We start from the raw sequence: 15,197 nt of genomic DNA, 5'->3' as shown, positions 1-15,197 counted from the left end.
GGCTCGGGGGCTCCGGCGGGGGCTCGGGGGCTCCGGCGGGGCCGGGCCCGGGGCTCGGGGGCTCGGCCGGGGGCTCGGGGGCTCCGGCAGTGCCAGGCCAGGCCGGGAGCTCGGGGGACGGGCCGGCGGGGCCGGAGGCCGGGCTGGGGACCGGCAGTGCGGTGCCGGGGACCTGGGGGCCGGGCCGGGGACCGCAGTGCTGAGTGGGCCGGGCCCGGGGCCGGCACCCCAGGGCCGGGGACAGCCTGGGCTGCGCCTCCTCCCCCCCACACTTCCCCTTACCTGCTTCAGGCTTCCCGCGACTCAAATGTTCGCGGGAAGCAGGGGAGGGGGCGGAGACTTTGGGGAGGGGGCGGAGTTGGGGCGGGCGCGGGCCCGTGGAGTGTCCTCCTTTGGGAGGCGCAAAATATGGTAACCCTACTGTACTCCTTCCAGCACACAGGATGGAGTAGGTCCATCTCACAGCTCGCAGGTACTACGCCAAGATCAGCCACAGCCCATATCATTAACTCCAGTTCAAGCCATGGGGCATCCGTTGAATCGGTACAGATGATATCAGCACCAGGGCCAACTGTCTGCATACTGATGGCATATCAGGCAGCTTCAGACTGCTTGCCTCTCAGTCCCTGATTTTGCACTAGTTCAGGAATTTTCCAGTGTCATGGTTTCTACTGCTTCATCCCTCCATTGTGACCTTTGTCACAGAACGTATGGCCGCTATCTTAGACATTCAGGCTGAATTTCTGCAGGAGAATACGCATAAGCTGTTGGATATTCTCTAATCATGAGCTCCAGGGAAAGTAGCTCTCCTGAATAATGAGGTCCTCTTGGAGCCTGCCAAGGCCCTCTGGAATACTCCTGTTTTGTTGCCTCCCGTGGCAAAGCATGCAGAGAAGCAGCATGTTGTTGCCATTCAGGATCTTGAGGGTTTCTACTCCCACCCAGCCCCTGACTCTCTTATGGTAACTGCAGCACATGACAGGGCATAACAGGGAAGGAATAAATCCACACATACGGACAAAGCGTCCAAAAGGATGGACTTGATTGGGAGGCTGATTTATACCACCTCTTCCCTGCAATTGTGCATCACGAACCAGCAGCCATTCCTCTCTAAATACGACTTTGTTAATTGGATGGCCATGTCTGAGTTTGAAGAGGCCAGAAGCCGCCAGAGAAGTGTTTAAGGCGTTCATTGCAGAACACTGTATGGTAGCCAAGACTTCATTACAATCAGCCCTGGATGTGACAGATGCCTTGGGCAGAATTATGGCATCAGCTGTGACCATGAGCAGGGCCACATGGCTACAGAATTCAGGCATTGTGCCTGATTTGCAGCAGACCATTGAGGACTTACCTTTGGATGGTTGGGTTTTGTTTTCGGAAAAGATTGGCAAGACCCTGCACTCTTTTAAGGATTTCCGAGCTACTTTGAATTCCTTGGCAGTTTAGACTCTGGCTGTACAGAGACACCACTATAGCCGTCAGCAGCAACAGCAGCAATACCACTTGCAGCTTTCTTCAGGTAGTCCTCATTTCCTGTAAAGCAGCAGGACTACCTCAGGAAGGGGGCATAGATCCCAGAAGCGAAGGCCCTCTGATTCCAGATTTACCCAGCTGGTTCATTCTCCCAGGATCCAGCAAACATCCATTTTGATTTGTGTGTCCAGGGAAGCAGTGATGTCTCAATTTCTGTTCCCCCGGGATGGGATGGCTTGTTTTTACTGAGTTTGGGACTCTATTACTACAGAAAGCTGGGTCCCAAGCACTGTCAGATCAGTTTATGGCAGACCGCTCCTCTCCATCCCTCCTCCCCACCCACCTACCTCATCCCTCTTCAGGGACCTCTCTCACAAGATACTTGTCGAGCAGATTCAGTCTCTCCTGGCCTTTGGGGCTGTATAGGAGATCCCTCTGCAGCATCGGGGACAGGAATTCTCCTCCCAGTATTTCCTGGTTCCTAAACCCAAGAGAGGGATGAGTCCTATCCTTGACCTCTGCCATCTCAACAAATACATCAGATACCTGAGATTCTGGATCGTTACTGTAGCAACGTGTCCTTCCCACATTAAATCACGATGACTGGTTTGCTCCCTAGACCTTCAGGATGCTTACTTCTACACAGTAATTCTCCCAGCCCACAGGAGGTTTCTTCAGTTTGTCATGGTGGATTGGCACTATCAGTACACCATGCTCCCTTTTGATCTGTCTCCTGCTCCCTGGGTTTTTACCAAATCAATAGTTGTAGTGACACCATACCTTAGGAAGACAGGAATCCATATCCTCCCATATCTTGACAACTGGTTACTTAGGGACAAGTCCAGAGAAGAAGTCCTCTTTCGTGTTCAGTTCACGCCATGCTTACTTGACTGTCTAGGTCTTATCCTAAACAGCAGAAAGTCAACACCAGTCCCAACTCCAAGAATCAAATTCATTGAGGCCCTGACAGACTCTACAAGTTCCAGAGTGTTTCTGCCGACTCACCAATTTCCACACAATTTGCCTCTCAAGTCTGGAACTGCAGTCTCAACCCTCAACCACAGCCCAAGTCCTCTTCAGTGGCTGAAGTTGATTTATCATCCGAATCATCATACTTTGGACAGACTGGTCCAACTTTCTTCACCAATCTTGAACTCCATACAGTGGTGGACAGTTCAAGGCAATGTGTCCTGGGGATTCCCTTTGCTCAGTCCCCACTGTCCAGGACTGTTGTCACCAATGCCTCCTTAATTGGTTGGGGAGTGCATCTGGGGTCACTGAAAGTTCAAGTCCTGTGGTCAGAACTGGAAGCTTCTCTCCATATCAATGTCCTGGAGCTTCGTGCCATCTATAATGCCTGTCAGGCCATTCGAGATCATATCAGGGACTCACTGGCGCACATCCTTACCAACAATACCCACATGATGTATTATGGAAACAGGCCAGGGGGGTGGGGGTGAGGGGGTGGGGAAGCATACTCCAACATGCTGTTATCAGGAGGTGATCAGGCTCTGGCAGTTCTGCATCAGGAAAAACATTTCCCCCATGGATGATCATTTACCTGGGATCCAGAATCACCTGGCAGATCACCTCAGCAGAAATTTCTCCCTGAATCACATGTGGTCTCAGAAGCCCAGCATCCTGTGCTGTCTTTGCAGTTTGGGGCACTCTGACCATTAACCTGATCTCCACAAGATGCTGTCGAGGGGATCTCGGGCTGGGCTCTCTGACTAATGCTTTTCACCAGAGTTGGGAATTGGCACTCTTGGGTGCCCTTCCTCCATTCCAATCATCCTGCAGGTCATTCTCAAGCTGAAATTGGATCATGCCAAACTCATTCTCATTGCTCCGGTGTAGCCAAGACAGTGTTGGTTCTTCGACCTCCTCGCTTTATCGGTTCAGTCTCCCATATTCCTTCCTTTTCACCCTGACCTCCTGGCTCAGCATCACAGTCAGATTTGGCATCCAGGACTTAGCTCCCTGCATCTCCCGGCATGGGTGCTGCTCAGTTAGATGAGAAGGAACAGTGTTCATAGGTGGTGTGGCAAATCTTGCTTAACAGTAGAAAGCCTTCCACAAGAGCAGCATATTTGGCCAAATGGAAGCAGTTCTTGCTGTGGTCGTCAGCCCAGGGAGTTCAATCGAAGATGGTTTGTATGAAGGACATTTTGGAGTACCTGTTACACCTTCAGTCTTCTAGTCTTGCACTTAGTTTGTTGAGAGTGCATGTGTTGAGAGTGTTGTGGCGATTTCGGTGTTTTATCTACCCATCCATGGGAAGTCAGTATTTTCAAACTCCATGGTAGTGAGGTTCTTGAAAGGAATGACTCATTTCCACCTGCCTGTGAAAGTACCGGTTTCTTTGTGGGACCTTAATGTTGTCTTAGCAGCTCTTATGGGACCTCCGGTTCGAGTCTTTGTCCACTTCTTCATTCTCCCTTCTGTGTCAGACAACTGCTTTCCTTGTGGCAATAACATCTACAAGGAGAATGTGAGAGTTGCAGGCTTTGATGGCAGAGCCTCCTTACAATTTTCCAAAAACAAAGTAACCTTGGAGCCACACCCTAAGTTTTTGTCCAAAGTGGTTTCTCAGTTTCATTTGAACCAAATTATATATCTACCAATGTTCTTTAAGTTGCATTCAACCCCAGATGAGCAGCATTTTCACACATTGAATGTTAGGCGAGGTTTGGCTTTTCACCTGGATAAAACTAATCCTTTCCATTCTTCATCTCATATGTGAACCAAATGAAGGGATGAGCAGTCTCTACACAGACAGTTTCCAGGTGGATAACTTCCGGTATCTGACAGCAGACAAAGTAGCTCAGACTGCACCTCTTCAAAGGGTGCGAGTTTATTCCACATGGGTCCTGACGATGTTGATGAGATCTCTCAGTGACGTTCCTACATTGGACATTTGCACGGCTGCCACTTGGTCCTCTGTACATGTATTTACAAACCACTATGCCATTGCTACTGCATCCAGATCAGATGCAAGCTTTGGGGAGGCAATCCTGCAGTTCTTGTCTAAATAGACTCCGAACCCCACCTCTTACAGGCACTGCTTGTGAGTCATCTACATGGAATAACGGCTGCATCTACTCCAAAAAGAAAAAATGGCGTTTTACCTGTATTGTAACTGTTGGCCTTTGAGATCTGATGCAGACGTGTATTCCACAACACACCTTCCTTCCCCTCTGCATTGAAGTCTGTGTTAATGACATTCGGTGTGAAGGAACTGAGGGGGGTTGGGGCACTGCCGCGCTTACATAGCCAGGGGAGGGGCTAGGGGCAAAGGGTGTGAGTGCTGCCCCACGGGTACTGCTAGGCAAAGTTCTTCAGCTTCAGTGTGCGAGGTGCATGCAAACCTGCTTGGATTACCTGTCTGCATCACATCTCAAAGGACAACAGTTACAATACAGGCAAGTAACCGTTTCCTCCCCCTCCCCCGCATTCCCCCAAAAAGATAAAAGGAGGATGGGGAGGGGGCTGGGGGCTGTGTTAGGTTTGTTTACATTAGGAAATATCAGGAATATAAAGCTTGTTGTTCCCTGTTTTTGCTGGAGGACTTACCGGGGTTCCTAATGGGTGTGAGAACTTTCTCTGTCTGTAATTGACAAGGCAGGGTATTGAATCTTTAACAAAGCCATCGTTTACTTCCAGCTGTTTGTGTAGGAATTTGAATTAAATAGGTGGTAGCAAAAGCAAAACAGTATGGATAAGATAATCACGTCCTCCATGGCATCACTGATTACATCCCTCCATAGTGTCTCGGAAAAAAACAGAGCAAACAACAGCTACCTGTTTTATTGAGATGTAGTGGGGCCTATTGAATAGGGCACTGGAGTGAAAGTTGGGAGACCTGGGGTGAGGTGCCATTAAGCAGCTGAGTGACCTTGCACAAGTCACTTAACCTCTCTGTGCTTCTCTCTCCCTTGCCACCCTTTGTTTGTCTTTGTCTTATGCATTAGTGCAAGGTCAAAAATTAAGCTCTTCATATAGGGATTGTTAGGGATGGTTTTGGCAGGCAGGAAGGAAAGGGGTCTTTATTACTTGTGTGGTCTCCTTTGAATCCCATTTTCAAATATAGACACTTAGGTTTCACCTACAAAATATGTAAGCAGATACAAATGGGCACTTACACTCAAGCTTATTCTTATATGCAAATACATGTTTTACACGCACAATTACCCATTAGTGCTAGGTCACAAATTAAGCTCATTGTATCAGGTTTGTATGCCTTTGTATCTAAAGATATGTATGTATATGAGTGTGGGACTGGGGCATTCCAGGGGGAGAAGGGGTTTGATGTTGGAACCTTAATTATTTCTCAGTGTTTAGGTTCTTTGAAAAACAACAATCTAATTTCCTGATTTTCAAACACTATTTTTCTTAAGCTTTGAATTTTTGTCATTTTAAAATGTTGATTTTTAAATGGTAATAAAGTTTTAACATATTCTAAGGTTGTACATCCAGTATATGTCTTGTAGTCACAAAGTGTTTAGCCTGAGATTTCATGTGGATATTAGATGAGAACTGAGAATGTAGAAGAACTTTATAAATATTAATTAAGCTTCCCAACACTACTGTGAGGTAGGTAAATATATTAATTGTATAGCTGGGCAAACTGAAACACAAGGAAATTAAAGTGACTTGTCCAAGGTCAGCTGAAAGTCAGTAGCAGAGTAAAGAATTGAACCCAGGAATCATGACCCCTAAGTAAGTGTGTGCGTGTGCGCAAGAAGACCTGTCAAGCACACATGAATTAGGGGACAGCAGGCTGCTACGTTTTCTGAAGTCACAATCAACCACACATGATATGTAGGGTTCCAGGTGAATGCCTAGCAATTGTGTAAGGCGTGGAAGCCTGAATTTTACTCCTGTGGGATTCCCTCCTGTCTGCTCCCTACCTTCCCCAAGCTATCCTTGAGTGATTCTCCCCAGCCTGATTGACAGTGTCTGGAATCTCACCGTGCCAGTGGCAGCTTTGTATTGTATGAATAGAAAACTGAGCCTTTATTCCTCTTCCTCTTGGGTCCTGTGGATTGGAAAGGGTCTGCCTCAGATGGACTCTATTGGAGATAAATCAATACATTTCAACTACCTGGGAACAATAGTAAGAGTCATTACTAATATATTGCCTTCCATAGGAGGATGTTAGAGCACTTCACAAATATTAATAAATTTAGCCTCATGACACCCCTGTGAAGTAGGCACTGTAGTCCCTAGCTTACAGATGAGGAACTGAAGCACAGAGCTTCTAAGTGATTTGACCAAGCTAGGACCAGACCCCACGTCTTCCTGGCTTTCAGTCATGTAACTTCACCATAAGACCATCCTTCTGTCCCAGAATTGTCATTGCTGTAGTCTCTGGTAGAGCCATGTTGCCCGAAGATATTTTTCTGGCCCATCAGTATGCTCCTAGGATACACTCCTAGATAGTATGACAGCAGACCCTTGTGCATTATTACTTGCATCTATCATGGTGAAAGATTTTTATATATGAATGCAGTGCTTTACCATGTGGATGGTCACAGTATAAATACATAGATAGGGGTATAGCAGTTTCCCCTAGCCTATATGAGCACCAGATTTGTCCATGGGTGGCATGGGCAGACCTCATAAGTATTAGGAGGGCAACAAGTGCCACATATACATTGCACATTGACCACACACTGTGTCTTCTTGCAGTGCTGTCTGGTAAAAGGTAGCAGTATAGTGAATACGGATGTGTAGCACCGGTAGCGAACGGAGCCTGAGGGTAGGTCTACACTTACCCGGTAGTTCGGCGGCGAGCGATCGAACTTCCGGGTTCGACTTATCGCGTCTTGTCTGGACGCGATAAGTCGAACCCGGAAGTGCTCGCCGTCGACTGCGGTACTCCAGCTCGGCGAGAGGAGTACCGCGGAGTCGACGGGGGAGCCTGCCTGCCGCGTGTGGACCGAGGTAAGATCGAACTAAGGTACTTTGAATTTCAGCTACGTTATTCACGTAGCTGAAGTTGCGTACCTTAGTTCGATTTGGGGGGTGAGTGTAGACCTGGCCTGAGAGTCAAGCAGCGAATGGTGAATGAAATCTCCCTACTTGGAGCTGCTTGTGAGTAGTCAAGTGGATTTAAAGATCTGTTATATTTAGTTTCGGACAACACTGATTTATCCTGAATTGAGAAATAGAGAAGAGACGATTCTAATCTTGTGTAGTCCACAGTTCTTGAGTTTGGTAAGGCACTCAGATACCACCATGATGAGCATGAAATAAATACCTGGAGAATGGATGGATTATTTAGTGTACATGCTGTCAAGGGTTATCTATAGAGAATGTTCTGTTTGTGATACGTTATTAGATATGGTGATGGGGAGGGGATTAAATACAGTTTTTCTTTTGCCTAAACAGGCAAGTTAGAAGTGTTTTCTATACACTGTCTCACAAACAATAGTTTTACATACAATAGCTGCTCAGAATATTATTGACATTTGGAAAATACCATTCAAATAAATACTGTTTAAATTTAGATTTTAAATCCTTTTTAAAACTGATCATTTTCTTTCCAGGGAAATACTTTTGTATTTAATCAACCGCCCAAATGAGTAGATTTTTGTCTGCATTTTTGAATAATTATTTTAATGTAAAAGTATCTTTCCTGCATACTGGATCCTTAAGAGGATTTATTCTTGGGTTTTATTTTCTACATAGGGATTAGTTAACTAGTAACTGACTAAGGATATTAATTCCTTTAGTTGTAACAATGAGTGCATTTAAGTATGAATGTAATGTAATATACATGCACACACACGCTGGTATGTACATTATCTGCCATTATTGGAAAGGTTTAAAATAAACAAAAAATTTGTTTTGTACAGGCCAAAAAATGGTGCCCTAGACTTTGTCAAGGGCATTTCCTTTAAGCACCAGTACAAACTACTTTGTGACTTCTGGGAAGTGCTTGTACTAGTGGTCTGTCTGAGATCTCAAGACATCCTGATGGAAATTTCCCTGAACAGTTGTAATAGTCATCTCCTATCTCTCAGCTTCTTGGTGGGAATTTCTCAGAGCAGATGTATATTTCCCTTGGGAAGTAACATCCTCAAAGCTCTGACTAATTGGCAGCCGTGAACATTTTTGAAAATTGTAATAACAAACACTAAATATTTACCTTTTCCTGAAGGAACTGCAGTTTGCACATATTGCTCTTTTGAATAATAATGATAGTACTTTGGGCTTGGTTTTGGTGTTAGTTTTGTGGAAAGATCAGAAATAGCTGAGTCTGGTGTTAAGCTGGGTTGGGAATTATTTATCGCTGAATCACTTTTTATTTTGTAACCAACCACTAAAGTGCCAGTGAATCATTGAGCAAAAAGATCATCAACGATCTGGGCAGATGTGAGCTATGTGGAGGTCCAAACCTTTCTATTATTTTTCCCAAGAAATATCCAAGTCCTTCTTCCGTCACTGTCTTTTCCATGCCACCCACAACACGGTCCCACAAAAAATATCCCCTATTGTAGGGATCTACCCTCTAGAGCCAGATATCACCCCAAGCATTGGTCAGGAGGGGTGGGTGAAGCAGAGGCGTTCCTAGAGAGCACGAAATGGCCATCCCCAGCTATTGTGGCTCTGTGCAGAACTACAAGTCTCCACCATGTCCAGGTGCTAGGGAATGAGCTCACAACCAAACTCATCCCTTCATATAGCCAGTCTCCTTATTTGTTAGTGCCAGTGTGTAATACCAGCAAGCATATTAGTCAATCCTGTGTCCCAGTTTAAAAGGTTAAATTATTTCATAACCCAGATGATTATACACTAACTCTGTACTTCTGTAGTGTGTCTCATTTGAGCATCTCAAAGCACTTTGCCAACATTAATTAATTAGCCTCACAGCACCCCTGGGAGGTCATTTAGCATGATGACTGTTTTACAGGTTATTTATCAAAGGCCACGCAGCATAGAACCCAAGACTCCTGAATTCCAGTCTCATGTTCTAACCACTAAGCTTCTCTCTTATCCAGACACACCTGCGACCTGTTGTGACTTATTTTGATCTGCAAGGTCTTACCCTCTCACACCCAATGACAGAAACCAAAAAATAGCCATTCTTGATAGCAGCTCGCAGTTCTAGTATCATGAGGCTGACAGGCTGGGTATTACACTCAGCATTGGTATTACAGGGCTGTTTCTGAGCCATGTCAACTGTGCAGGAGGAACAGATTTATCGACTTCCCTCTGGTGCCAGGCTTGTTCGCAGGCTTTGCACATTTGCTTTGCACACAGGGAATGGTGAAGTGCTTGGATCTGCTGCTATTCTTGTGCCACTGGTCAGTGTAGCATTTGTCTGGAATGAAGAGACAGACTGGAGTCACTGCTCTTTATTAGCAAGAGCAGTGTTCACCACGCTGGGCCAAATTCTGCCCTCATTAATGCCCCGTTGAAGTGAATCGGGGCTACATGGCATGCAAGGGCTGAAGCTGGTTCTTTGTCTTCACGGCAGTAGATATACATTTGCTTTATCACTCATGTGTCATTTGGGAATTTACAGTCCAACTCTACCTTACTCAGGAACTAAATGAGTTATATTTGTTTTGCCAAGTCAGGCTTTTGCTGTGCAGAGGCAATGATGAGAAATTGTAGCATGTGTAGAGATAGCATTGAGGCAAATTACTGTGCATATTGTATTCTGCTGCAGTCCTGTAAAAAAACACCGCTAACAGTAAAACTAAAGAACACACGGCACCGTATGGTCCTTTTATAGTGTTACTCATTAGCAAAATTCTCAATCTACATCTCATTGTCGATGGATGACAACACAGTACCTTGCCTATATTTGTAATGTACCAAGAACACTGGGACTGCTTACTGCTATCTTTGAAGGAAATGATGACACTCCCTCCACACTGTGTAATCTAAAATCTGTTGCTGGATTTGAAAAGCTGGCAGAATTATCTTCCTGCATGTCATCAAACTCTTGGTTTAGTCAATTTAATTTAAATTGAAGACAGTCTTTTATTTAGTCCCAACATTTCGACCTGAAGTTTACCCATCTTAACAGTTCTGACTATTCTAGCATTTATAAAATGCTGGGATGCAAATGGCCTGACCAGGGCTTTAAAAATCAGAACTAAACCTTTAGCTTCTTTATTAACAATGACTTATTAAAATTCATCTTCACTGCTAGCCGGACTTTCACAGCTGAGCATGGAGCGCTGACTGCAAAGCACACAGCAGGATTAAAGACTTCGTGGGGGAGAAGCATGCTGCTAAAAACACATAGGATATTGAATGCAAAACACAATAATAGAATGTGAAGGCTGTACAGTTTTAAGAGTCTAGAATTGTAAAGTTAAGGTTCTTGTAGTGTTATTAACTCAGCTATATTGTCAATGTGTATTTTCTATTCCTGTTCCCAGTAAACGTTTAGCTAAATGTATTAATTTTATTGTAAAATGTGTACTGGAAAGCATACAGGTTATTAAAGGTGGCTAACTTAATACAGAACTACCTTCCTCCCTTTCATGCCTCTCCCACTCTTCTGCCAGTTTTCCCTTTCCACTAACTGAAGCAGAGGGAAGCCTTTTCCACTTGCACCACATTTTCCTCTCATTTGCATCGTTGTAAACTAGGTGCGTCTCCACTGAAGTCACATGGTGTAATACTGAGCCAGGTGATGGAATTTCAGGCCCCTTATATTGGCACCAGGGTTGAGACCCCAGACAGTGTGGATTTGCTGACTGACTGAAATAATTGGTCTAAGTATGTCTGAACCGCCTTTGTCCATCTTATTTGGTGTTTATTCTGAAGCCTAATAATGGCCATTTAAATTGTCAGCATTAACTTCCAGCTACTCTGGGATTGTGAGTGGAGCTTGAGTAGAGTTACTACCATTTCCTTCTGTGTTCCTACATTTGACCCTTGGAAAACAGGAGTTTCTAATGGAAACCAATTGGTTGCCGTTGCTCTCAGAAAATAACAAATTTTAATTTGATTTTGTCGCTGTAAAGTTCTTTTGTCAAATTTCCCCTGGTGAGCACTATACACCAGCCAAGTTTGAACTTGGAAACTTCAGCCATGTTTTAGTAAATCCAAAAAACTGCTTATTTCTACTTAGAAAACTCCAAAATAATTGCATTGATTCTTCTCAAACCTTCCCAAAAAAGCACCTTGCAAAAGTTGTAATCAACTGAAATTCTGACAAAGCCACAACAATTCACTTCCTCTGCCACACTGAATGTTGATTACTTCAGTAGCTTTAAACACACAAACTTGAGGCATTTTTCCTGATGTGCTTGCTCTACATGCTCGCAACTTACTAAGATCGCTACCAAATTGTTAAGGTACTAATTCTCATTGAGGACTCTATATGAAAAGTATTATAAACTGACACAGGTCAGGCATTTTTGAGTTATCAGCACTGGTCACTAGAATCAGAACTAGATTCATAGATTCTAGGACTGGAAGGGACCTCGAGAGGTCATCGAGTCCAGTCCCCTGCCCTCATGGCAGGACCAAATACGGTCTGGACCGTCTTGATAGACATTTATCTAACCTATTCTTAAATATCTCCAGAGATGGAGATTCCACAACCTCCCTAGGCAATTTATTCCAGCGTTAAACCACCCTGACAGTTAGGAACTTTTTCCTAATGTCCAACCTAAACCTCCCTTGCTGCAGTTTAAGCCCATTGCTTCTTGTTCTATCCTTAGAGGCTAAGGTGAACAAGTTTTCTCCCTCCTCCTTATGACACCCTTTTAGATACCTGAAAACTGCTATCATGTCTTCTCTTTTCCAGACTAAACAAACCCAATTCTTTCAGCCTTCCTTCATAGGTCATGTTCTCAAGACCTTTAATCATTCTTGTTGCTCTTCTCTGGTAACCTTGTCCCATGAGTTATAACTCTAAAGTCACTCAGTGGAATTGGCTCAGTTTTTCTAGAAAGGTTCACCTTAGGACAGAGGTCGAGTGTGGAAATTTCAGCCATAAAAGAACATTTTTGAAAAAAGCTACAAGCATCTTGGAAACAATGCTGTACATGGAAAATGTTTTGCAACCTTAACCTTAGCTTTTGCTCTAAAGAGATATGGGGATGGAATAGCAGGTGACCGCAGGCTCTTTTGCTAACAAATGTGTGTCCTCTACTTTTGTTTTTTTCCCTACAGCCCTCTGCTTGCAGTGTCCTTTGCAGCCTCCTGTGCAGTTCCAGGAATCGCCCTGCTGACCCTGGGAGTAAATCCTCTCACTGGGGCGCTGGGAGCCTTCAACATTTTCCTGTACACGTGTTGTTACACACCGATGAAAAGAATGAGCATTGTCAACACGTGGGTGGGAGCTGTTGTTGGTGCCATTCCCCCCATCATGGGCTGGACTGCAGCTACTGGCAGCCTTGATGCTGGTGAGTATGAAATATAAGTCTCATATTTGGAGACCCAGGCAGAGAGACAGGCGGTTGCCATTACTGCATTTGGGACAGCTGAAAATAACCACCCTGGAGACAAAAACTATTGGTTTCCCTTAAGCACAGGTATTAGCGTAGGATGATGCAATACATATTGTAGCACAATGCCACAAAAAGTGGTTTGTATTCCATTTAGTTAATAAAGACTTGTTTGTGTTGGCAAACATGCATGGCACGGTACCATATTAGGACTGAAGAAATAAACAGAGATCTTGTCATTCTGCCTTTAGAGGGCTTTAGAGACAAAGGACTAGTTGCAGGATGAGTTCCATAGAATATATGCTGAGACTGTCTGGGAACAAAAATCAGGATGAAGAGCACTGACCCAGCATGTGGGCTGTGAATAGAACAATATGTTATAGAAATTCAGAATAGAAACAAATCAAGTTAGGCCGCCTTGCTGAAGGGTTTCTGCAGGAAAAGTCCTGTGAGGTGTACCACTCTCTCACCACATTCTAGAAAATATCCTAGAATGTTAATTTATTGGTAGATTGCTTAACTGCCTCCTTTTAAACACTCAAAGTTCCTTTTTTCCCTTCCTGAAGGTGTGGAGATTCCTTTAAGTAACTGTGAATTATTTTTACATCACATATAAAACACTGATCTGTTCACAAGCTAAACTCTGAGGCAATTGGAGCTTGTTTTTCCTGCCAGCTAGGAACGTACAGCCTAAAAGTATCACTAATTTGTTATATTCAAGTGAAACTCTTGTAGTTCAGGTAACAGGCCCATTGAGAAATGTAACAGTCGTTTTGGATTTATTTTATGTAAATCAGTTTAGCAGGATGATGTAAATTATGGAATTGTTTAGCATGCACCCATCTCACTACTTGGCATGTTGAAGACTTTTCTTGTACTATTTGCAACAACCAGAATTCTAAACAGGAATACTCAAAATCCATGCAAAGTCCTTATCAAACCATTCATTTTTTTAGTCCTTGCTTTGGAAATCAGCCTGAATTGCCTCTGTATGTAATCTATTCTGATGTAGTTCTAATTCAGAACTGTGTTGAAAGTTTCTTAACTGCCCATTACTTGGCATGTTGGTTTTAATTCGTTCACTCTATCATGGCGCCTAAGAAAAGATGATGAAATCTTGTGTTGTGGAATGCCTATAAGATCTTTTAGGAAGCTCAGTGTTACTGAAGAGAAGAGAATTATTTTAAAAATGTTAAATAAATATTTGTGTATATTTAAAAAGTAGTAAAATAGATCTAGTTCTGGCCATTGTCAGACACAAGATACTGGCCTAGATGGACCTTGGGTCTGATACAGTTTGGCAATTCCTCTGTGTGACGAAGTGGGGATTTTCCCTTGTTATGTTGTATGTGAGCCTATGTGAGTATTACTGTTTTGCATGAATGCTGTGTGTGCCTCAGTTTCCCTGTGTATTGCACCAATGTCTAGGTGGTGGGAATAAGGGGGTGTGACTTTTCTGGAGGCTGCTCCAGCTGCCATGCCCCTGCCCTGCCAGTTGCTCCTCCTCCGGCCTTTGAATCGCTTCCAGACCAAGAGTCATCTGGTCACATCCCCCTCCTGGGTCTCAGGTTACGAAGAGGCGGCTATAGCATCGGTGCAGGCAGCTAGAGCAGCCTCCGCAAAAGTCACACCCCCTTATTCCCACCACCTAGACATTGGTGCAATACACAGGGAAACTGAGGCGTGCACACGGCATTCATGCAAAACAGTAAGACTCAAATAGGCTCACATACAACATAACGGGGGAAAATCCCCACACTACGTTTCTATGTGTGTATCAGTGTGCCATTGCCCAGTGTTTAGAGTAACTCCACATTCTCAATTCCAGGTAGGTAGAACTCCCTCCATTTGCCTCACAGTTAGTTTGGGTGAGGCTGAGCTGCTTGCTCCGCAGAAATAGTCTGGGTCAATATGAATCTATATGGTGGAACTCACGTATAGCAAACCTTGGATAATAGTGACTTAGAATTGACTGCTTCAGTGCATTGCATTCCTCTTTACAATGAAAATAGACTAATAGTGGAAAACGACTTCACTGTGAGCTCAGTTCTCCAGTGCTGAACACCCTGAACTCAGCCCTTGCAGGATTAGCCCTCTGTAAGAGGTTTGTATGTGTGTTCACACACATATATGAGCATATGCACCCATTCTCTTAAACCCACATAGCTAAGGTCATGGAACCTGTTAATGAAGTGTAATTAGCTAGCAGACTTAACCTCTTTTTAGGTAAAGGTGTGGAAATACCTTTGCACCTTGTTAAAAAAAGGATTGAATATCCGGCTGAAAAACAATGAAGAA

General features: G+C 44.2%; 1 protein-coding gene across 2 annotated transcripts in view; it reads left to right on the top strand.

Moving 5' to 3' along the window:
• The window catches only part of LOC117887392 (protoheme IX farnesyltransferase, mitochondrial), a 163,143-nt gene that overhangs the window by 131,796 nt on the left and 16,150 nt on the right, over nt 1-15,197 (top strand). For both annotated transcript variants that reach the window (XM_034789969.1, XM_034789971.1), the window contains exon 6: nt 12,625-12,857. In XM_034789969.1, the coding sequence (XP_034645860.1) occupies nt 12,625-12,857 (233 nt within the window). The remainder of the gene's footprint in view (nt 1-12,624; nt 12,858-15,197) is intronic.

This window comes from Trachemys scripta, chromosome 14 (assembly GCF_013100865.1).
Source record: "Trachemys scripta elegans isolate TJP31775 chromosome 14, CAS_Tse_1.0, whole genome shotgun sequence".
Taxonomy (NCBI): domain Eukaryota; kingdom Metazoa; phylum Chordata; order Testudines; family Emydidae; genus Trachemys; species Trachemys scripta.
Note: the sequence above shows the minus strand (reverse complement) of the source record. Positions and strands in the feature narration are given on the sequence as shown.